The following is a 23,786-nucleotide window of genomic DNA, read 5'->3' on the forward strand; positions in this document are numbered from 1 at the left end:
TATTTCTTTTACTCAGGCATTTTAGGATATTACTACAAAATACTTAAAACTGTATTGTATAAATAGGTGAGTGTTGTACTTCTTGATACATACTCATTGGGACTATGATGAATCCAAGTAGTAGTTTTGGATCAGTTTCCCAGTTTCTGATTTAAAAGTAGTTTTTGTTCTATGTAAAGCAGTAACGTTAAGTTCACAGAACATTAATTCTCTTGTAGTGAGGTTATCTAATTTTAGTACTTCCTATTCTATAGTATTAACATTTGATCATTTGAAGAATTAATGTAATAGTTGCAAAATTTCTGTGATCTTGACATGTATGGAAACTTTATGATCAGTAGATTTACTAAATTTACAAATTTAATGATCAGTAGACAATTTCTACTTTCATCTTTATGTTGATGGATTTCATACATCAAGAAATGATATTTAAGAAATGATGAATACCAAAATAAAGTCAAAATGGGTTCATGATTTAGATATAAAGGCTGATACTGTAAGCAAAGTGGGAGAGCAAGGAATAGTTTACCTGTCAGATCTATGGAGAACAGAAGAATTCATGACCAAACAGGAGATAGACAACATTATGAAAAGCAAAATAGATAATTTTGATTACATTAAATTGAAAAGTTTTTGCACAAACAAAGCCAATACAACTAAGATTAGAAGGAAGATAGAAAATTGGGAAAGAATTTTTACAACCAGTCTCTCTGATAAGGGCCTCATTTCTAAAATATATAGAGAATTAAGTCAAATTTATAAGAATACAAGCCATTCCCCAATTGATAAATTGTCAAAGGATATGGACAGTTCTCAGATGAAGAAATTAAAGCCATCTATAGTCACAGTCAAAAAATACTCTAAATCACTATTGATTAGAGAAATGCAAATCAAAACAACTCTGAGATACCACATTACACCTATCAGAATGACCAACATGACAAAATAGGAAAATGATAAATGTTGGAGAAGATGTGGGAAAATTGGAACATTAATGCATTGTTGGTGGAGTTGTGAAATGATCCAACCATTTTGGAGAGCAATTTAGAACTATGCCCAAAGGGCTATAAAAATGTGCATACCCTTTGACCCAGCAATAGCACTTCTAGAGCTATATCCCAAAGACATCACACAAACAGGAAAAGGACCTACATGTACAAAAATATTCACAGCAGCTGTTTTTGTGATGGCAAAGAATGGGAAATTGAGAGGATGCCCATCAGTTGGGGAATGGCTGAGCAAGTTGTGGTATATGAATGTGACGGAGTACTATTGTGCTATAAGAAATGATGAACAGGCTGACTTCAGAAAAACCTGGAAAGACTTGTATGGTCTGATGCTGAGTGAAGTGGGCAGAACCAAGAGAACATTGTACACAATAACAGCCATGTTGTGTGATGACTGATATTGATAAACTTAATCCTTCCTGGCAATACAAGGATCTAAGACATCTCCAGAGGCCTTGTGATGGAAAATGCTATCCATATCCAAAGAAAGAACTATGAAGTTGAATTGCTATTTATTTTCTCTTCTGTTGAGTTTTATTTCCTCTTTCTGATGTTTCTTCCTATTGGTTTTAATTTTTACTTACAACATCACTAATGTGAAAATGTTTAATATGAATGTAAATGTATAGCCTATATCAGATTGTGCGCCATCTTGGGGAGGGTGGTGGGAAGGAGGAGAAAAATTTTAAACTCAAAAGCATATGGAAGTGATTATTGATAAGTCAAAATAAATTAATAATAAAAAAAATGATGATGGTGCAGTAACTATATCCATATATAATTAGGAGGTCACTTTCTAGTTCTCCATCATCAAATTGGATATTACTTATGTCATTCTCCTGAATTTTTTCTCTGTGGTAGATTTTGTTAATGTACTTTTCAGGTTTTCTCAAGGGAAAATAAATCCTGTTAGCTTTTGTTTAGTTTTTCTATTGAGCAAGTTATATGAGCAAAATTTTACCTTTTAGTCTTTATTTCAATTTTTTTTGAGTAAGCTAAAAACATTAAGGTCAAACTTCTGTAGTTTCTGATAATTCTTCAACACTTTGTTGATTTTTAATCTTAAAGATATACAGGAAGGTCAGTCTTTGGAGTCACATTTTCAGTGATGGGAAGTAGGATTTATCGTCTATACCTTACAGTACAATTGAATGTTTTGATGGCTCTTTGAAGCATTCAGATTATATACAGCCTGAATTTAGTTTATGTTAAAATTTAAGCTCATTTTTGAATCTGACCAGTGAATATGATCCATTTATAATTTGCAGCAGTGACTTCATAGTTTTCTGTCATTGTGGGTGACTAATTACCTTGAAGTAGTCATGCAGAATGTATAAACAAGTCACTCTGAATTACATTCATCATGATTGTGAATCATGCTGAAAGGAAGTAGGTCAAGGTGAATCTAAACCCCGTATTCCAGAATAGGGTTGGGAAGGGGTTGTGGCAGCCTGGAGGCCACATGTGGCCCTTTAGGTTGTCAAGTGTGGCCCTCTGACTGAATCCAAACTTCAAAGAATTGTAAAGTTTGGATTCAATCAAAGGGCCACACTTGAGGACCTAGAAAGCCACATGTGGCCTCCAGGCCGCAGGATCCCCACCCCTGTTCTAGAATATTGGGGAGTTAACCTCAGTTTAATTCCGTGTTCTCTTCCTTTTAGGATTGTAAGAGTCAAAAGATTTAAACTACTGTCATTACTTTAAACATCCATACTTCCACTGAATGACTGTAATAGTCTTTGAAGTGTGTAGTTTGTCTTTGGTGAAAGCAGATGAAAGCAGCAGGAGTAGGACTTGTAATTTCTTTATAAAAGAAAAATGGTCACTAATACTGCAAACAAATTGAATAATTGCTTTTACTCTAATTCTTGTAGGAGATGAGATACAAAGAGACTTGTAGCTGCAACCTCACATTAAAGATAAAATTTCCTTTATTATGCTTAGTTAGCAGTGATGTCATTCAAATAGTTAATTTCTGCTCTGATAGGTTTCATTAAAACAAACTACATGTAATGGAGTAATAAATAGAACTGTTTAGTTAATAGTCAGAAATGATTGTCACTTTTGTAATTAGATACTGGCTGAGGAGTTATTTAAGAAATAATGTGTAGGATTAGAAAAAATTAAATTGGTTATCCTTCAAAATAGAGATAATTTAACAAAGCTTAATCCAGACTTAATTTCTCTTTAGCTCCTTTATTAACTGCCAACAGACACTTCTAAATCAGACTTCTGTAAATGTCAAACTCAAGATCTCCAAGATGGAACTCGTGATATTTCCTCCTAGTGCATCTTTTTTTTTTTTTTGCGATTGTGAGGTGGGACCCCTTTATTAAAGCTTATGATGTGCTGGACTTTTGGCCCTTACAGACTGAAAACAACATAGAGATGCATTGGCAACAGCAGGCCACATGGGGTGGGCTGGAGAGCACCTGCCCCTGCACACCCAAGCAGCATTGGGCGCAGCAGGGGGTTCAATGGGAAATGCCCTGCGCTGGTCTCTGTTTCATCTTCAGAAAACCCAAGTCTGTCTAATATAAAATGACACACAGCGAAGTGAGGAGAATATATATGGTGGTAAGAGATGAGCTAGTGCTGACGTAAGGAATCAGGAAAGGCCACAAGACTTGCCTGGATACAAAGGCCTGAGCTGACCAAGTTGCTTGAAATCTTGAGCCAAAAGGGCTGAGCCTCATATCTTCCAGGCCTGGAGGCAGGCTGAGGCTGCCCACTGGTGAGGATACCCACAGCTGTGCAGTCTCCATCCTGCTTGCTCTAGGGCGTAGGCCCTAGGGCCAATAGGGCTGGTCAGTCCTCCCATGGCCACAGCATGGCAGTCATTCTAAGACTCCTTTCTGGGAATGCTACCACTCAGAGAAAGGGGAGTTCTACTTTTTTTGGGGGGGGGCAGTGGTGAGAGAAGGGAGAAGACAGGGAAGAAACCTTGTTCACCATTTCCAGTTTGGGGGGGGGCAGGGGAAGGTTCTTCAAGGTCCCTGGATCTCTGGGACTAGGCATACCCTCTGGCCCTGCTCGTAAGGAGAACTCATGCATTGTGTTGAGGTCACAACATCCATGAGATTGTCATGATGAGGAACTCCTCAAAGCTGAGCCGGATATTGCCCTGCATGCTTGTGTCCTTCTCCCGGAAGGCCTCAGTCAGCACCTGCAACTGGGTGCACACCTGGATGAAGCGGTCCAGCTGCATGGCAGGGTTGCCAGAACGAGGGCAGCAGCTGGGTGAACTGAAGGCTCAGGTTGTAGCCCATCTGGAATAGGGCTTGCTGCAGCTCATTGTAGCTGATGGAGCCTGAGTGGTCCCAGTCATATTGCTGGAAGAGGTTCTTCCACTGCTGGATGAAGGTCCACAAGGCAGAGAAGCCAAAGAGGTCGATCCGGCCTGTTTGGGTCTTGTCAAACATGTTTATCATCATGAGGCAGGTTTCATCATTGAATGTGGACCAATTGGAGTTGACCAAGGCCTGCTTGAGCTCCTTCACTGAGATGTAACCACTGTGATCTGAATCCACTGTCTGGAACCAGGAGTAGGCTTCGGTGTCTACACCAGGAGGAATGATGCCTGCTGCTGGGCCTTGCCCATAAGGTCCTGGCTGAGGGGTATTATAGGGGTTTGTAGCTGGTCATAGGGACCTCCAGGAGCAGATGAGGGGAGCCCTCCATAGGCCCCGCCTCCAGATGGTCTGTAAGGCCCTCCAGGAGCTGGGCCTCCATAACCGCCACCAGAGGGTACTCCATACTGGGGATGTCCTGGGTAATAACTGCCTGGTGGAGCTCCTGGGGCCTGTCCAGCAACTCCTGGGTAGCCCTGCCCGTATGGGTAGCCAGACATGGCATCCGTGACGTTACGGCCTGCACATTTTCATGAGAAGAAGCTCAGCCTCTGATTGGGTGGGTATCAGCTGTTAGTGGTGGGTGGATATGATGTAAGAGATGAAGCTCATTTACCTCCCAAGGCCACCCAACCCGTTCCTCTGGTTCCAGTTAGAACCGCCCCTTCTGCCTGTATTGGGCTGTTATGCCCTAATGCCTTTTTCTGTGCTTCAAAGAGGCATCTCGGCTTCCGGATAGGTTCTGGTTCACTAAAGAAGCTGGGGCTGCGACAGCCATGTTGGATCAGGCCGAAGGAGTAGCGGGGCCTGACTTGCCCTCCTTCTTTAATGTCACATCCTGACGGGCAGCCCTCTCCTAGTCCATCTCTTTTCCAGACTTACCCAGTTCTGTTGAGGGCAACACTTTTCTTCTATTCCTACCTGGGCGTCATCCTTCACTCTTCTTTATCCAGTTGTCATTGTTGATTGTTCTTCTGCAAAATATTTTGCACCTGTCCTTCATTTTCCTCTCACGTTGCTTCTACACTGATTCAAGTCCTCATTGCCTCTTACTTGAATTATTGTAGTAGGCCTCCCGTCTTTATTCATATTGCTTCTCTTCGCACGCACCGGCCCAGGCCTCCTCGGGCCTCAGCTCGGTGTTCAGGCCCGCATTTCCCGGCCTTTGTTTCCCCCATGTCTGAAATGCAGGCTCACCTCATCCCTGCCCTGTTTCAGGGAGGAATTAGTCATAAGCAAAATAAACACCAAGTTTGGAGAGGACATTGTGAAAAGGGGGGTTAAAAGTAAAGTAAATAAAGAGAAGAAAAAATATTGGAGAATAGCATGAAAGGCCATACACTCATAACTGTGAAAGTGAATGGGATAAACTCAGCCATAAAACAGAAGAGGACAGCAGAATGCATAAGCAGAACCCAAAAATATTTTGCTTAAGAGAAATACACATGAAAGTTAAAGTTAAAATATGGATTTGGCGGCAAATCGATCATACCTCATCTGATCGCAAAAATAGTGATGTAGCCATTTCACTGATTTCAGATAACAGCAAAAATAGAAAACTTAAAAGATAAACAGAAAAATAAGATTTTTTTTTACTTCCTGAAATAAGAAATAAAATTATAGTGCTGTGAGACTTTACTGTGCCCCATTCAGCCTTAGATAAATCTAACAAAAAAATTGAATAAGAAATTGACATTAATTGAATTTTAGACAAGTTAGTTATGATTATACTCTGGTGATTACAGGATGCTAATAATAATGATATTACTGCTACTACTGTTTCTGCTACTGCTGCTGCTGCTACTATTACTACTACTACTACTACTACTACTACTACTATTGTTACTACTGCTGCTACTATTAACACCACTACCACTACTACCACTAAGTAACTAAGATTTATCAAGCACTTACTCAATGCCAGGCTCTGTGCTAAGGGCTTTACAATTATCATCTCATTTGACCTTTGCATCAACCCCGGGAGGTTGGTATTATCCCTATTTTACAGATGATGAAACTGAGGCAAACAGAGGTTAAGTGACTTGCCTGGGGTCACAGAGCTAGTATTTGATTTCAGCTCTGGATTTGAACTGCATTTCAACTCTGGTTTTTCTGACTCTAGGCCCAGGTCTCTATTTACTGCACTACCTTTACAAAAATTGACCAGATATTAGGTGAGACATAAAAACTTTATGAACAGATGCACAAAAGCAGATCTATTAAACGTATCTTTTTCTGACCACAGTTCAATAAAAGCTATATTAAAGGCCACAGAAGAAAAAAAGTGTTAAAATCAACTAGAGACTAAATAATTTAATCCTGAAGAATTGGTGAGTTAAAAAACAAACCACAGAAATGATAAATAATTTTATTAATGATAATGACAACAATGAGACAACATACCAAAATTTTTGGGATGCAACTAAAGCATTCTTTACAGGAAAATTTATATTTCTCAACACTTTAATCAACAAAGGAGAGTATGAGTAGATCTGTGGATTGGTTATACAACTAAAATAACTAGAAACCAACAAATTGTAAACCTTTCCAGTTAAACATGAAAAAAGAGATCCTGAAAAAACAAGGAAGCGATTAATAAAATTGAAAGCAAAAAAAATTGAATTTATAAGTAAAACTATTTGTTATTAAAAAAAATTAGGTAACTCATTCACTAATTGAAGATAGAAGGAAACCAAATTACTAATACAAAAAATAAAAAAGATGAATTTATTATCAAAATGAAGACATAATTGATATTATTAGAAAGTATTTTGCCCAACTATATGCCAATAAAATTGACAACTTAAAGTAAATGAATATTTACAAACATTAAAAATATCCAGATTAACAGATCAAGAAATAGAAAATTTAACCAACCCCATCTCATAAAAAGAAATTGAAGAATTTATAAATGAACTCCCAAAAGAAAAAACTTTAAGACTGATAAGTTCACAAGTGAATTCTGTCAAACATTCAAAGAACAATTAATTCCAATATTACATAAATTGTTTGCGAAAATAGCAAAAAGAAATGACACTTCCAAATTCCTTCTCTTACATAAATATGGTCTTGCTACCTCAACTGTAGAGAATCTAAACAAAAAGAAACTTAAATACTTTTCATTTTCCCCTTTCATAGACCAATATCCCTAGTGAACATTCATACAAAATTTTTAAATAAAATATTAGCATAGAGGCTACAGTGAGATATCACCAAGATTATACACCATGACCAGCTAGAATTTATATGAGGAAAGCAGGATTAGGTTAGTATTGGAAAATATAAACTTAATTAGCCATATTAATTACAAAGACAATAAAATCATATAATTCTATCAATAAATGCATAAAAAAGTTTTTGTGTAAATATAATTAAAATTAGAAGAGAACATATGAGAAAAAAAGTTGTTTTTAGCAAGTTTCTCTTGATGAAGGTGTCATTTTCTAGATAAATAACTGATTCAAATTTATAAGAATAATAGCCATTCTCCAGTTGATAAATGGCCTAAGGTTATGAACAGGTAATTCCAAAGGTATTTATAACCGCATGAAACAATATGAAAAAATGTTCTAAATACCAAAAATTAGAACAATACATATTAAAGCGATTTTGAGGCCCCACCCCATCCCTATTAAATTGGCAAAGATGACAGAAAAAAAAGTGACAAATATTGGAAGGGCTATGGAAAGATAGGTACATTATATACAATTGATGGAACTGTGAATGTGTCTAACAATTTTGGAAAGCAGTTTTGAGCGATGGTGCAAAAGTTGCCCTTTGACCCAACCATAGCACTGCTGGACCTATACCCAAAAAATATCCAAGAAAGAGGAAAAAGTTTTAAATGTACGGAAGTATTTATCAGAAGCTCTTTTTGTGGTGGCAAACTAAGAGTGCCCATTAATTGGGGGAATGACTGAACAAATTGTGGTATGCAAATGTGAATGTGAAAGGAATGCTACAGTGTTGTAAGAAATAAAACAAAAGAGACAATTTCAGAGAGATGTGGAAAGACTTATATGAACTGATGGAGAGTACAGTGAATAGAACCAGAAGAACAATTTATACAATAATATCAACATTATAAAAATAAACAATTTTGAAAGTCTTAAAAACTCTGATCAGCTAGATCAGTGGTGTGAAACTCAAAATAGAAACAAATCCCTGCAGCCACATATTGAATAAAAAAAAATGACAAATTAACATTACTGTATTGTATTGTATTTTCATTTATTTTGCTGTATTGTATTTTCATTTATTTTGTTAAACATTTCCCAATTACAATTTTAATCTCATTTGGGTATACTGTTTTGAAGGCTGTAAGCATGTGGCGAGATTTTGAGTTCGACACCTCTGAACTGTATGGTAAACCTTGATTCCAGAGGACTGTTTAGAAAGAATACTGCTTGATATAGAATAAGAAGCACATTTTTGGATGTAACCAGTGTGGGAATATGGTTTGCTTAACAGTGCTTATGTGATGCATGGATTCTATATTTCTCTCTGTCTATCTTTTTTCGGTGGATGGGGAAAGGAGAAAGTAGTAGGGGAAAAAGTATGATTGATAACTGAAAAGAATTAAAAGTAAAAATCATCTAATTTTTATACTGCCTATACACATTAAAAACACTAAAGAGTGGGCCCACTATTTTTAATTACTATCTATAATGGAACAAATTTAGTTATCATATAAGAACCCACTAATTTATAATATATATAGACTAGCCTTTTAATTAAAATTATGACTTTCTTTCTTGATATTTAAAGGATAGCAATGGAAACTTGGAATTAGCTGTGGCTTTCCTGACTGCTAAGAATGCCAAGACACCTCAGCAAGAGGAAACAACTTATTATCAAACAGTCCTTCCTGGCAATGATAGATATATCAGTGTGGGAAGCCAAGCAGATGCAAGTAGGTATTTTTCTTTCTCTTTCAAGATAGTAAATAGAGAAAAATAATTCTACTTTGGGGAGACACAAAATAACTAAAGATTAACTTGGAGATTTTTTCATATTGGTTGAAAGACTTGAAAGGGACATATTTCATAGGTATTTGATAATTTTATTTTTGCTGTGGGTTAGAAATGAAGAATTATGCTACAATTATGGTTATGGTTAAATACTCTTTTGTATGGCATATTACATTTCAAGTTATGTACTGCTTTAATGTGGCCCAAGATATACTTATAAAACAGAATAAAATCAAGGCTGTAAACTAAGATTTTGAGGGGGTTTTTTATATGTCACTTTTTTAAATGGCATATTATAGAAAGAAAACTCTTTCTGAAAGGTAATTTATAAGACTGAGTGGAAACATTGGTTTTAGTTTTTGGAAATTACTCTACAGAATTCTCATTTTTCATATTTGCATGTTGTTTAATACTTTTCAAAGCATTTTAACATACATTATCTCTTTAGCGTCTTACAGCCTCCCTTTGAAATTAAAATTTAATTATCCATTTTATGAATTATGAGAAATGGACGTGACAGTTGGATCTTTCAGATTGTACTATAAATATAAGGTAATACTCTGCATTTTGCAAGTTCCATAGTTCTGTGTATAACATAGTTAGAAATAATAAATGGGAAGTAATTCCTAATTTTTTAAAATAGTTTTTGGATGACATTAGCTATACATAAGTAAAAAAATCTTTTTATTGCCTACCACATCACTTTTTGACCTTCTGTATTTGCTTTTTATTATGTTGCTTCATAAATGAATACAGTGTTTGCAAAATTATCCAAGGATTCTTGAAATCCTACTTCCTCATTCAGTCATAATTAATGAAAATATTTATATTTGGAAGGTAGACATAATAAATGCATATGAAGACTTCACAGAATAATGAATTTAAAAGGAAAAATAATTTTGCAAAAAGATTGCAAAAAGGTGTTAGGAAAAAGAAGCAAGGCCAAAAAGGTAGAATGGAATGAAGAAAGAGTAGCATGTCAGAGAAGCAGGTTTTTGTCAAGCAGTAATATTACAAATGTTTTAAGACTCTGGGGCTTGGGGGAAAAGTAATCAAGTAAAGTAAATACAAAGTAATGAGTGTCAAGCAACGGATTATTTGACTGTGTGTGATATTAAAGTAAGGATTTAATGATTTCATGAGGTATTAGGGGAGAAAGTTAGAATGAAGAAGGCAAGAAATTACCTATACCTTTAGCAGAAGGAATAAAGAAATGTTTTTATAGAAGTAATTCAGTATAACAGAGTATCAATTATGGTTTAGCACATTTTGTTGAAAAGGGAAAATTAGGAATCTCAGACTGTTATGAGAAAAAAATATTCATCTCAATTGTTGAAAAAAATGATAAAGTTGTAGATTGAAATGCGGAATCTTTTCTGGAACTTCTGAAATGGGAACTGCAAATAATTGTGAAGGAATTGTAGAAAAGTTTAGATAAATACCCAAAAGGACCAACATGGAGAGAGGTCAATTTTATATCAGGGCACATAATTGAAAAGCACATCAGTAAATATATCATAGGGAGATTTGCAAGTATTTACTTTTTTTCCTCCATTAGAAAAAAATTAGGAAGTAGGGATTCTAGTGTGATTTCCTCAGGTGATTGATTGCATCATGTTCAAAGAATTTCTTGGTAACTCAGTTTTGGGTCTGTAAAGTGAACACAGTGCTATTGCTTTTGTTGTACCTCCTTGGATATTGTGATTGTAATTGTATAAAGATATTCTTGAGGGAAAATTTCTATAAAATGCAGAGTGGTTATAATAATGAATAATAATTTGTCAGATTGCAAATAGAAGTAAATTAGATTCTAAGGTAGTAATTATACTTTTATCAATGATTTTTTTTAAAATACTTTTCATTTTCCCCTCTCATAGGGCTAACAAATTCCTACTCCCTGTGGTTCAAATTCTCTCTACTTACGCAAGAATCTCACTCTCTTGGTATGTCTCTGTGCATTCTCATCTCTCTCCAGCCCAGCACCAAGCTGCTTTAGTCCCCTTCCTCGTCTGGCTTCCCCTTCAGTGACTACCATTTAATGGTTAACAAACTCCTTTTCATAGGCTCATAGATGAAAAACTTGAAGGGGCCTCAGAGGGCAGGTAGTTCAGCCTTCTTGTTTTATGTAGGAGAAAACTGAAGACCCAGAAAATAAACTTTTTCCTTGCCAATCTCTCCAGGTTTAGTTGTTCCATGACACGTGGTCAGGAGGCGCTATCACCCTCCCTTGTGTTGCATGGTCACTTCCAGGTCCTTATTGCTGTGCTGTCACTTAAGAGCCTTTTGAATTCCTTTAGGCATTTCTTCATCTCTACCGCTCTGTCCAGGTGCTACTTGATGCTAGTAATACTGTTCCTATATTATTCCTCTTCCTTTCTCAATGAATTTAGTACTTGAGTCACAGTGTTATATTCCATCTAAATAATCCTTGTCCTCATTCTTGGTGACTTAAGATAAAGTCAGATAAAGAAAGATATCATGTAGATATTCCTTTAATACTCTTTCCTTCTGTTGCAGTGGCCTGCTTCTTTATTTCCTGTGACCTCCATCCATTTCTACCTCATTTATCCGACATTCATGACATTTAAAATCCTTCAACTACCACAATCACGAACTTTGAAATTTTCTTCTCTGATCAAAATCTATCATTGTATCTCTCCCTTTTCTTTACTTTTCTTCAACCCATTCTTTAGCCTTATTAAGTCATAGAACATAGATTTAGAGGTGGAAGTGGACCATAGAAGTAATCAAATCTAATCTCATTTTACGAATGAGGAAATTATGGTATAGTCACTTGCCTGTGACTATTTAGTTAATAAGTGTATGAGGTGGAATAAGAACCCTTGTCTTTCTGATTCTATCTACTGCTTTATCTACTATACTATGCTGCTGTACTCTCCCAGGTGTCACCCCAGTTTTGGCCTTACTTGCTCCTTTAACAATCTTAACTTTATAGTTAACTTGTTAAATTTGTTATTATCTTCTCCCTTGCCCTCCTGAGGAAGTCATGAAACTGTGCTGACAAGATACTCTCTAAGTTTATGTTACTTACTCTTGACTCAGCCCTTTATCCTTTCATTTTTCCCTAGTTGATACTCTTTATCACATTTTCTTCAGTATATGTTCTAAATCTCTCTTTATACTTTTAATGCCACTCCTACTTAACCTTCTCTACCAACAAAAAATTTTAACCCCTACTTAACAAAGAAAATTGAAGCCATCTGTCTTGAGCTCATTCATCTCCCATTCCCTGTTGTCTTCTCCAGAAACTTGTCCTATTGATCAGTCTCTCATCCCTCTCCTGACAGGCCCAAAAGAGAACTGGTACATTGTTCACTAAAACTGCAACTCCTACAAATTTTTCCTATTTCTGTTGAGGGAACATTGTTCTTATCTATCAACTGTAGTTCAGATCTTAACCACTCTCACCTGGGCTATTACATGAGCTGCCTAATTGGACTTCTAGGATTAGCTTCTAGGTGTATCCCTTTCAAGCCCCTCCTCTACACAACTGGCAAAATACTCTTTTTAAAGAACAAATTTCATGTTACTGCTTCTCTGGCCTGAAAATGTTCAGCCCTTTCCCTCTAGGATAAAATACAAACACCTCACCATGACATTTAAGGCCGTCAGTCTGTCTCCAGCCTATATTTCCAGGTTTACTACACGTTACCACACTTCATATACTCTACTTCTAGGCTGACTACCCTACTTCGCTATTCTCTAAACATGTACCCCACTTTGCACAGATGGTCCCCCATGTATGGAATATACTTCCTACTTATGTCTTCCTCTTAGAATCCTTAGCTTCTCTCAATGTTTAGCTCATGTGCCACCTCCTTTAAGGGACCAGTCTACTTGCTAGTGCTTTCTTAAGTCTCTTTAAATTAATTTGCATATACTTGTCTATTAGAATGTAAGCTCCATGAGGGCTTTTGTCTTTGTGTTCCCAGTACCTGCTCATTACATTTAATGCTTATTTGGTTGAATTGGACTTTGGAGTCATCTTTGACACTTCGTTCTTTTTCTCTACCTCCACCACACATACTCTTCTACTGTCACACAGACAGGTAGCATAACGGATATGTCTCTCACCTTGGACTCAGGAAAACCTTAGTTGAAATCCAGCCTCAGAAATTCACCAGCTATGTGAAATCTGGGAAAGTCTAACCTAATTTCTGACTACTTTGGTTTCCTCAACTGTAAAATTCAGATAATAATAGCACCTACCTCCCAAAAGTTGTCAGGATCAAATGAAATAATGTTTTTAAAGCTCGTAGCATGTACCTGGCACATAGTAGGAACTAAATAAATACTCTTTCCTTCCTGCCTTCCCTCATTTTCTCTCTTCCTTTCTCCCTTTATCCTTTCCATCATTCCTCTACCACACTCCATTTTCAGTGAGTTGTCAAGTCTTTTTGGTTATACTTATAGGATATCTCTTGTTCCCTTTCTGCTTTGTCTAATCATATGCCTATTATCTTTCTTTAGGCCTTCATCACTTTTTATTTGGATCTTTTCTCTATCTCCAACCCATTTTCCTCCTAGCCATCAAAATAATCTTCCTAAGGTACAGTTCTGACCATGTTACTCCCTTGTTCATAAATTTTCAATAGCTTCCTATTGCTGCTATGATAAAATTACTTAGCCTGGCATCCAAGGTTTTCTGTTATCTTGGTAACAACTTAACTTTCAGATCTCTTATATTATTTTCCTTCATCAATTCTGTCCATCAAAACAGAACAACCTAACATTCTATCTTCCCATGTTTGGAATGCACCCCTTCTTCATCTCTAGAGATTTTTTAAAATCTTTATTCAATGCTCAGCTCAGGTAATAACTCTTCTATGAAGCTTTTTATAATTCCCTTAGTTGCTGGTGCCCTCATCCTCCTCAGCTTCCCTTATATTATGCTTGTTGTTGTTCATTTGTGTCCCTCGACTAGAATGTTAGCTTGGAGGGAGGAGGAGCCATTTAATTTGTTCTGTGTATCTTTCTGACTAATATAATAAGCACTTAATAAACATTTATTGAATTCAATTACTATAATATCAACAATTGAATATAGGGAGTCTGTCTTTATATATTCAGTTATTTGCGTGGTCTCTGGAGTAAGATAATGTCCCTGGTCTTGTCATATCTGAAATCTATTTGAAGAGACAAAACACATGTAGAAATGAAACAACTAGAGATTACTTTATGCCTTTGAATGCCATCTGTGTCTGCACCATGAACAAATGCAAAAGAACATTGTAAAACATGTGTGTAGATGTACTTATCGGATGCAGAATAGTGAGATAATCATAATAAGATAGAGGTTTTTCTAGAGATTTAGAATAGATATAAAAATTATAATGAGACAGGCAGTCTGTTTATAGAAAATTAGAAAAATAGAAAATTAGCCTTGGAGCTCACAAGTTCTAGGATCAAGTCCTAACTTGAACATTTGCTAGCTGGGCTACCTTGGTCAAATCACTTAACCTCCCAGTGCTCTAAGCAACTGTCCAAAACTAAAAACTTCTAAGAAGGTACTGACCTGCATTAGTAAAGGGGAGTTTCCTCACATGGGAGTTGTTTGTATCAATGAAATCATAGGTTTGGTCCCTATCCCTGTCCTATAAAAAATATAGCTTTTGAATATTGTCTGTGACATATATCTGATTACTTTTAACTTTTAATTTTTCAGATACTATTGCAACTTTATTTTAAGAATTTAGCCCACAGTTTGACTATTTTCATTCAAACTGTGTTCATTGAGATTGTAAGTTAGCTGGATTTATTTATTTATTTATTTATTTATTTTACCTTTCCTCTTTAAAAAAAAAATTGTCTGAATAAAATTGTGTGCAAATAGTTTCAGAATAGAAATAGAAATATGCTAGCTTATAATATACCTAGTGGTAGAATTATATTTCTTTAAGGGAATGCTTATATATAGACATAGCTTAGTTAGTATAGAGTAGCTTATAATTGATGATTGTTATCTGTTTACCTTTTAGAACTGACCAAGAAGGTCTAACATATCCAGGAAGAGATGGAATTTATTTCTTAAGCCTCTGCCTTAAAATGCTGAAGTATTAAAGGGAACATTTTAGAGGATTTCAAATCCTCTGAAATATCAGAGTGAAGAAGAGTTCTTTAATGAAATTTAAAGAGCTGATAATTTATAAAAAAAACGTACAATTATGAAAAGCCAACGTATTAACATTTTCAGTAACAAGATAGTGAATTTTAAATACTTTCTTCATCATTGTGTATTTGAATAGGAAATTCAGCTATCTTTTTAAGAGTAGGGTTGAATTTTAGGGAAACCTGTACTCTGGAAGATAAACTGTTAAGTAATATAATACACAGCTTTTGATACCTTGATTTCTCTTGTAAATTTTTATAATCACATTTAAGTCTTTACTATTGTCTTGGGGGGGAAGCCTAGAAGGGGACACAGATCCGTTTGATATTTGCCATATTTTGCAAAAAAGCCGAGTCCCACTTTTTCCTCCTTATGTCTCATTGACATGTTATGATATGTCCTAACATGAGGAGACGTATTTGCTTTTTTATAATGTAAATCCAGAATGCAGTTTTTTGTTTGTTTAATAACCCAGAAGTTCAATTTAAAATAGAATCAGGACACAGTATAAGAGATTGATATATAATTGATATATTCTATAGGAAGATAGATATTCTTTGGAGCTTCTGTATATGGGAAAGTCTTCCACAGAGCTCCTTGTATAAAGCTTTGCTTTATTTGAAAACTGAAAGCAACCATTTTTACTTTTATGACCGTTAAATTCTTTTGAACTTTTTTAAAACAGGAAAAAAACAGTATAAGCCAGCCAGAACAAGATGTGCCACAGTTGAGCAAACACACTATGGATCAAAAGATAAGAGGGATATGGGTAGGTAATTGAACCAAGAGAAATGTCATACATGACGTCAACTTAAAATAAATTAAACCAATGTAATGTTAAATATTTAGTCACTCCTTATATGATAGAGAATGTGAGCTTACTTACTTTTTAAAAATATATCTAGAAATACATAAAAGTGGCTTGAAAGTCAAATTTATCTAACCTTTCTTAAGATTAGTAGGTATAAGTATCTAGAATTAGGAACTTACTCCACCCAGGTTTTTTTTCTTAACTTTCACTTGATCTGATTCACTTGGATCAAGATTAGATCAAGTTGTTCATTTGTTGTTGCAGATTTGTGCTAGGGGGTTTGCCTTTCCTCGGAGAGTAATTACCTATTTTTACCCTTTGGCTTGGTAAGGGAAGCAGCCTTGCCCCAACAATACTGAGAAAATCAGACTAATGATGATGTAGATGAAGTATTGTTTAAATGGGGAAGCAACTTGAATAATTAGAGAAGGATTGAATAGAAAGACTAAAGAAATAAATGTTAAAAGCTTTTCTTATTGAAGTTTCAGCAGCTGTTTATATTGCTAAATATAATTTTGGGGGGGACAGATACTATTTTATATCTGTCTTTGTATTTCCAGTACTTATCACAGTGCCTTCCTCATAATAGGTGCTCAGTAAATTTCTATTGAGTTAAACTGGTTAGTTAGGCTAATATGTGACTTTAAAAAAAAAGTTTACTAGTTTCTTATAAGTAGGCACCATAGAAACATTGAAATCTTGTTCAATGTGCTTTCTCTACAAACTCTTTAAGAACAAATTGTTTATTTCAAACCGTTCAGCACTCTTTTATTTGACCTGTAATATTTTTCCCTTTCCATAAATGTTATTAAAGGAGTAAGCACAGATTTAAATAATGTAATGCTGCTTGAATGAATGTTAAACCACTTTCACAAAGCTTCAAGGTATGGTATTAAGTACAGACTCTTGATAATTAGGGACAGATTCTTAAATTAAACACAATTAATAAACCACCAGTACATAGGACAAGCCCTTCCTCAACCCTTGAAAATGTAGGACCCCTTTCCCATGAAGACTATTGCAGTGGGGGTAGAGGAATGGGGATTGGCAGTTTTAGAAAATAGCGTATTTAGAAATAGGAGAACAGAAATTGTGTAATCCTTATCAGTTTATGGATTCTAATACTGGGAGAAAGACTCAACTCCCCAGTTGGCCTTAATACAACAAAATATCTTCACCCCATAATATCTGAACTTTTCACTTCATTTTTCATTTCATACCTGTAGAAAAACTCTACCTAATAGAGATTTTTTAGATTAATGAAAGTATACTCTTTTAAAAAGACAAATAACTCAGACATGTTAAGAACTAATTATTTTTTACACATTAGTCTATACTGATAGAGATTTCTCTTAATGACTAGCTGAATTCTTCAACCTCAAGGCAATGACCGCTTTATTTTTGGAGAGGAGCAGTGATATTAATAAGTTATGCTCATGCAGTGATAGTGTATTATTACATCTGAACCACACAATAGCCTTGTAAATGTAGACTGTTTGAGTATTCCACTAAAGAAACTGAGGCTTAGCTTAAGTTACTCATTCATGGTTATAAAGAGCATACGTGGCAGAGCAAGCACTGCAAATTCAAATGTTTTGATTCCAAGTCCAGAACATTTTATCCCTTTAAATAAAATACTTGTTTCCATTATGTTTATCATTAATGTTACAAAAATTTTAAATAAAGGGAAATTATGGTTTGTAGTCCCTTCCTCTTCCACAGATACCCTATCTTCAAGACTTGCTCACAAAACTTCATCTCATAGAACGGCCAACTGACAGAAGATAAAGGGAAGGAAAAGACTAGAAGGCATTAGTTTGCTAAGTGCTATTTTGTTATATAGGAACCTTTCTCCTGCCCTGAAAGATATCCAGGGAAGGAATCCTGTGCTAGATGGAGAGACACAGAACCCAAATGAAGGAGGGAGAAAGAAGGGAAAGTAAGCTAAGGATTTACAGCATTCCAATCAGTTAATTAATATGTATTTATTAAGTGCTTACTACGTGTCAGGCATAGAAGATACAAGTATGAGGAGTGAAAAAATTCCTACTTACAAGTTGCTTAACATTCTAATGAGGAAGAAAAGTAGAGGTAAAACTATATATGGAATAAAGTTAAAAAATACAGATAGATACACGATAGTTCCTTGATGTTTTCCTATTTGTCATATTTGTTATGTCACTGTATTCTATAATAAATTGATATTTTTTACTGGACTTGTGATTTCATTGGTATAGGGCACTCTTGGTGAGGAAACACTCCCTACAGGAGAATCGGTTCTGCAATTTATGATCCTAGAAAATTGCCTGTGGGCACTGAGAGTAAAGTGCCTTTTGAGGGTTACACTAGCCGGTTTTGTGTCAGGGGTGGAACTTTAGCCCAGGTGTCCTGACTGCTTTATCACTATTTACAGCACCACACTGCTGAAATTTAACATTTAAACTGTTTAAAGTTTACCCTTTAACAAGCATCGTATTTTGTCTTTGACTTTGCATTTAGACGTAATAGAAAAATTGCAGCATTAAAAATAAGAGCAGTTTGGATACATGGGGAGAAAAAAGAGAAATGGATTTGTGAGAAGGTATTATTTCGCCTTGAATTTATATTATTTATCTATTATTGATCTGTTTATACTATCCTGATATCATGTGCTATTTTAACAGTGAATGCTACCATAGCTATCAACTTAGTTAAAATTCTGGTAGCTATTGTTTATGGACCTCCAGGACACTCCTCTTCCTTCCTTAATGAGTTCGATTCCTGTCTTTTTCTCTCCTCATACCTCAACCTACATATTGAAACTGCTTCAAACAGCCTCGCCTCCCAATTTCTTAACTTTCTCATTTCTTGTAATATACTCTACCACTTGACCTTAGCCACACACAAAGAGGATCTTTTCTTCATTTGCAAATATACTACTTCTGTGTTCATGAGCTCTTAAGGTCTTATCTGATCACAATCTATTGGTGTTCTCCCTCTTCTTCTGCTTTCCAAAACCAAACCATGCTCATCATCCACACTGTGACCTCCAGTTCTACCAGGCCATCACTGCACCAGCCAAGCTATCTTCTTTTCCTCATCTTGATTGTTGGTGAACCAGTTCAGTTCTGCACTATTCTCTTTCCTTGGGTCCTTGGCCTGCTTATTATCACTGATTGTACCTTGCTGATCCTTAGCCCTGGATAACACCTACCATCTACTACTGCCTTCTCTCCTGCAGATGTGCTGCTGAAGGAAGGATGAAAAATTCCTGTAATCATTCTCAATTGGTCCACTATAAGTTTATGTTATAAAATCTCATCTCAGCCCTCACTGCCACTAGGCAATCCTTCTAGACCTTCCTTTTCAACTCACTATCTCACTCCCCACAGTGGCTCTTCCAAGCTTCCATTCTCCTCAAACTATAGCTTTCCTCCTCCCACCCTCTCAGCTGAGAACCTTGCCTCATATTTTGCTTGAAAAATTGAGGTATTTTGCTAAGAGCTCTCTCTTCTCTTGTCTACGTTATTACCCAGATGCATTCTATCACTGTCTCCTTCTTCACCCCTGTGGGTTTTGATAAAATAGCTTTTCACCTTGCCAAAATCAACCCCTCTACTTGCACAATTGATCCTGTTCCATCTTGTCTCCTCAAGCAGATTGCATCCTCTGTCATCCTCATTCTCTCACTTACATTCTGTCTCCCTATTTATTGGTTACTTCCCTACTGCCTACAAATATGCCCTTGTCTCCCTTATCTTCAAAAAATCCTCATGTGATCCTTCTATCTCCATTAACTACCATCCAATATGCTGTTTGTGGCTAAAGTCATTGAGAAAGCTGACTACAATAGGTGTCTCTGCTTTGTCTCCTGTCACTCTCTTCTTAGCTCTCTACAGTGTGGCATCTTACCTCATTATTTTGCCAAACCTGCTTTTTTAATTGCCCAATCTAATGGCTTTTTCTCAATCCTCATCCTTCTTGACCTCTTTGCCACCATTGACACTGTTATTTACCCTTGTATCCTTGATACTCCCTTCTTTTTCTCCATTTTGGAAATAATGCTCTCTCTCCTAGCTCTCCTATCTATCTTACTGTCCCTTCTCAGGCTCTTTGGTGGATCTTCATCAGATTATACCTGCTAACCATGAGTGCCCCACCTGAATGTCCTGAGCCATTTTCTCCCTCTATACCAGGGGTGGGGAACCTCAGGCCCTCTAGGTCCTCAAGTGCTGCCCTTTGACTGAATCCAAACTTCACAGAGCAAATTCCCATAATAAAAGGATTTGTTCTGTAAACTTGGACTCAGTCAAAAGGCCACACCCAAGGACCTAGAAGGACACATGTGGCCTTGAGGCCTCAAGTTCCCCACCCCTGCTCTATACTATTTCAATTGGTGATCTCAGTAGCTCCATGGATTCAGTTATCATCTCTATGCTGAATTCACAAATCTAGCCTAAACTTTCTGCCCATCTCCAGTCTCACATCTCTCACTTAATAGACGTCTTAAACTGGATGTCCTGCAGACATCTTAAATTCAATATGTCAAAAACTGATTTTATTATCTCCCCCTCCCCCGCTAACTTCCTCTCTTCCAAACTTCCCTATTATTATTACTGTTGAGGGTACACCATCCTCTCAATCCTCTGTGCTTGCAACTTAGGTACTACGCTTGACTCTTCACTGTCTCTCACCTCTACCCCAGCCCCCATATCTAATATATTAAGACCTGTTGATTTCATTTAAGACATCTCTCAAATAAGCTCCCTTCTTTCCTCTGACACTGCCATTACCCTGGTACAGACCTGTATTTCTTCACTCCTGGACAAAAATTTGCAATAGCCTGCTGGTTGGTCTGCTTGCTGCATGTCTCTCCCTACTCCATTCTATCCTCCACTTAGCCACCAAAGTGATTTTCCTAAAGTGCAGGTCTGACCATGTCACTAAATAAATTCTAATGGCTTCCTATCACTACTAAGATCATATATAAAATACTGTTTTTTGTTCAAAGCCTTTCATAACCTATTCTCCTTCCCCCTGCCTCCAAGCTTATTCCACCTTCTATTCCCTTTACTTCCTACAGATATACTTCAATCTAGTAACACTGACCTCCTTACTGTTCCTTGAACAAGACACCCTATCTCCTGTTTGGGGACATTTTCACTGCCTAGCCCTCATGCATGGAATGCTTTTCCTCCTCATTTCTGCCTCCTAGCTTCCCTGGCTTTCTTCAAGACCCTTTTAAAATCCCACATTCTACTGAAAGCCTTTCCCAATTCCTTCTAATTCTAGTACTTTTCCTCTGTAGATTATTTCTTATTTAGCCTGTTTATTCAGTTGTTTGCATGTAGTCTCCCCCATTAGATTGTAAGCTCTTTAAGGGCAGGAACTGTCTTTTGCCTTTTCTTTGTATCTATTCCTAGTGTTTGGAACAGTGCCTTCCAATTATAGTAGGTGCTTAGTAAATATTTATTGATTGAATGATTCATGTATCTGACACACTTCAATGTAAGAGAAGAACCTGCTGCAATATATCTCAGATGAGAAGGAAGTTTCTTTTTTTTACTACAGTTATTGGGAAATCATAAGATTGAAAGTCTGTAATATGATATTTGGAATCATTTCAATTCTAGAAAAAAAGAAATTTGTTAGTAAAAAAATCGGTTTTCCATTGGTTCACATTGGTCCAATTCTTTCTTTGCTTTTCATGTTACTATGTAGAGTAGAGAAAGTAGTGGATACAGAGTGCTAGTTGGAGACAAGAAGGTCTAGATTCGCACCCTGCCATCAGACATTTACTAGCTATGTGACCAAGATCATTTAACATCTTTAAACCTCCAAAATTATACCTGAAGACAGATGGTGACCTGAATTGGGAGTTCTCATGCCTATGAACTCAGAGGTTCTTGACATATTGGTGCAGGTAATATGGTCTTATCATTTTGTTAACCTCATATATCAGAATTGCTATATATGTAATAAATGACTAAATAACTGAATTGTGGAGTTTTAATTCATTGAATGATTATAATGATATCACAGATGAAGAAGAGGCAATCCAATTTAGTGGATCTCTCTCTACTTACTTGCCTGGCTTACCTCTGATCCAGGATGGATGGATAGATAGGCTCTAAGTGACCTAGTCTTCTCAGTTTGATATGCAGCAAATAAATCCATGAAGATATAGGTCATTTCAAATAAAAGATTTCCTTAACTGCAAAAAAAAAAAAAAAACCCTAAAAACAAAATACAAAAATAAACAAAAGGACATAAAAGTAATTCAAGGATACAAATTTGGAATCAGGGGATGAATTAGACATGGGGTTCAAGTTAGAAATGGCTCAGGGATATAGTTTGGAGTTGGACACAGGTTTCTTGACTTATGTAATGGTGTCCAAGAAAGGAACAGTCAGCAGATCCACACAGCCAAGGGGCTTTGCATTCAGTTTGAGGAGTTAAGTACTTTTAGATGGAGAAGAGTGTCTTACCCTAGGTTGCCAGTCGTGTTCCCAAACTCTGTCTTATTGTTCATCTAGCTAAAAGAGGCAACCTGAACTTGGTAAGAATCACCAAGAACTGGATTAAGCTGACTAACCTAAATTACACCATGAATTTTTATTTAGAGAGAGTGACTTTTGTACCATTAAGACCTGGGTTCAAGTGCCCCCTCTGATATGTTCTCTCTTGTGTGATCCTGGGTAAATCACTTAAACCTTTTGGTGCTCAAAGTAACTCTAAGAATAACAATTGGAGAGGAAGACAATGACCTACACTGATAGAAGTTTCATTATTTAGAAACTTTCTATATCAGTGAAATCATAGATTCAGTCCCTATCATATCCTGTGAATAAATAATAAAATCTTCAGTGGCTTCCATTTGAACTCTTTAGCATGGCATTCAAAGATATATAATCAGTTCCAAACTTAGTTTACTAGACTTATCTCCCACTCTTCTACACAAACTCTGTTTGAGCTAGACTTTTTTGCTTGCCATCCCTTGGATATACCTTGTTTTTTCTGCCTCTTGCTTTTGCCCACATTTTTTTTTTTTGCCCTACCTAGAATGTCCTTTTTATGCCTTCTAAACAGCCATATTCTACTAATCTTTAAGACCCATCTCAGTTGCATGTTTTCCCCTCTAAGCCCTTCCCCATGACATTTTTCCTATTTCCCATAATGATTTCCTCTGAATTCTGAGTCACCCTCCTTTCCACAAATCACGACTATAAGAAAAACAGAACCTCTGTAACAAACATGTATAGTCAAGCAAATCAAATTTCTACATTGGCCATGTTTAAAAAAATGTCTTGTTCTGCATTCTTAGTCCTTTACCTCTCGGTCAGTAGGTGTGTTGCATCATTAGTCCTCTAGTTGGTCATTTTGCTGATTGTATTCCCTACTTCTTTCAAAGTTGTTTGACTTTACCATATTATTGGTCATTGTAATACTTGTTCTCCTGTTCCTATTCATTCTTCATCCATTTATATAAGTCTTTCAAGGTTTATCCTCATTTATATAATATAACTTTGTCAGCCACTC

The 23,786-nt window shown here is 36.2% G+C and overlaps 1 protein-coding gene and 1 pseudogene across 6 annotated transcripts in view; one reads left to right on the forward strand and one right to left on the reverse strand.

The window, feature by feature from the left end:
• USP25 (ubiquitin specific peptidase 25) overlaps positions 1-23,786 on the forward strand; it is a 193,148-nt gene that overhangs the window by 28,516 nt on the left and 140,846 nt on the right. For 3 of the 6 annotated variants that reach the window (XM_027843603.1, XM_027843605.1, XM_027843607.1), the window contains exons 3-4: positions 9,125-9,269; positions 16,143-16,226. In XM_027843603.1, the coding sequence (XP_027699404.1) occupies positions 9,125-9,269; positions 16,143-16,226 (229 nt within the window). The remainder of the gene's footprint in view (positions 1-9,124; positions 9,270-16,142; positions 16,227-23,786) is intronic. The other 3 variants (XM_027843604.1, XM_027843606.1, XM_027843608.1) reach the window with 1 other exon arrangement.
• LOC114029244 lies at positions 4,072-4,857 on the reverse strand (annotated as a pseudogene).

Source organism: Vombatus ursinus, unplaced genomic scaffold (genome assembly GCF_900497805.2).
Source record: "Vombatus ursinus unplaced genomic scaffold, bare-nosed wombat genome assembly UNPS02014924.1, whole genome shotgun sequence".
NCBI classification, from domain to species: domain Eukaryota; kingdom Metazoa; phylum Chordata; class Mammalia; order Diprotodontia; family Vombatidae; genus Vombatus; species Vombatus ursinus.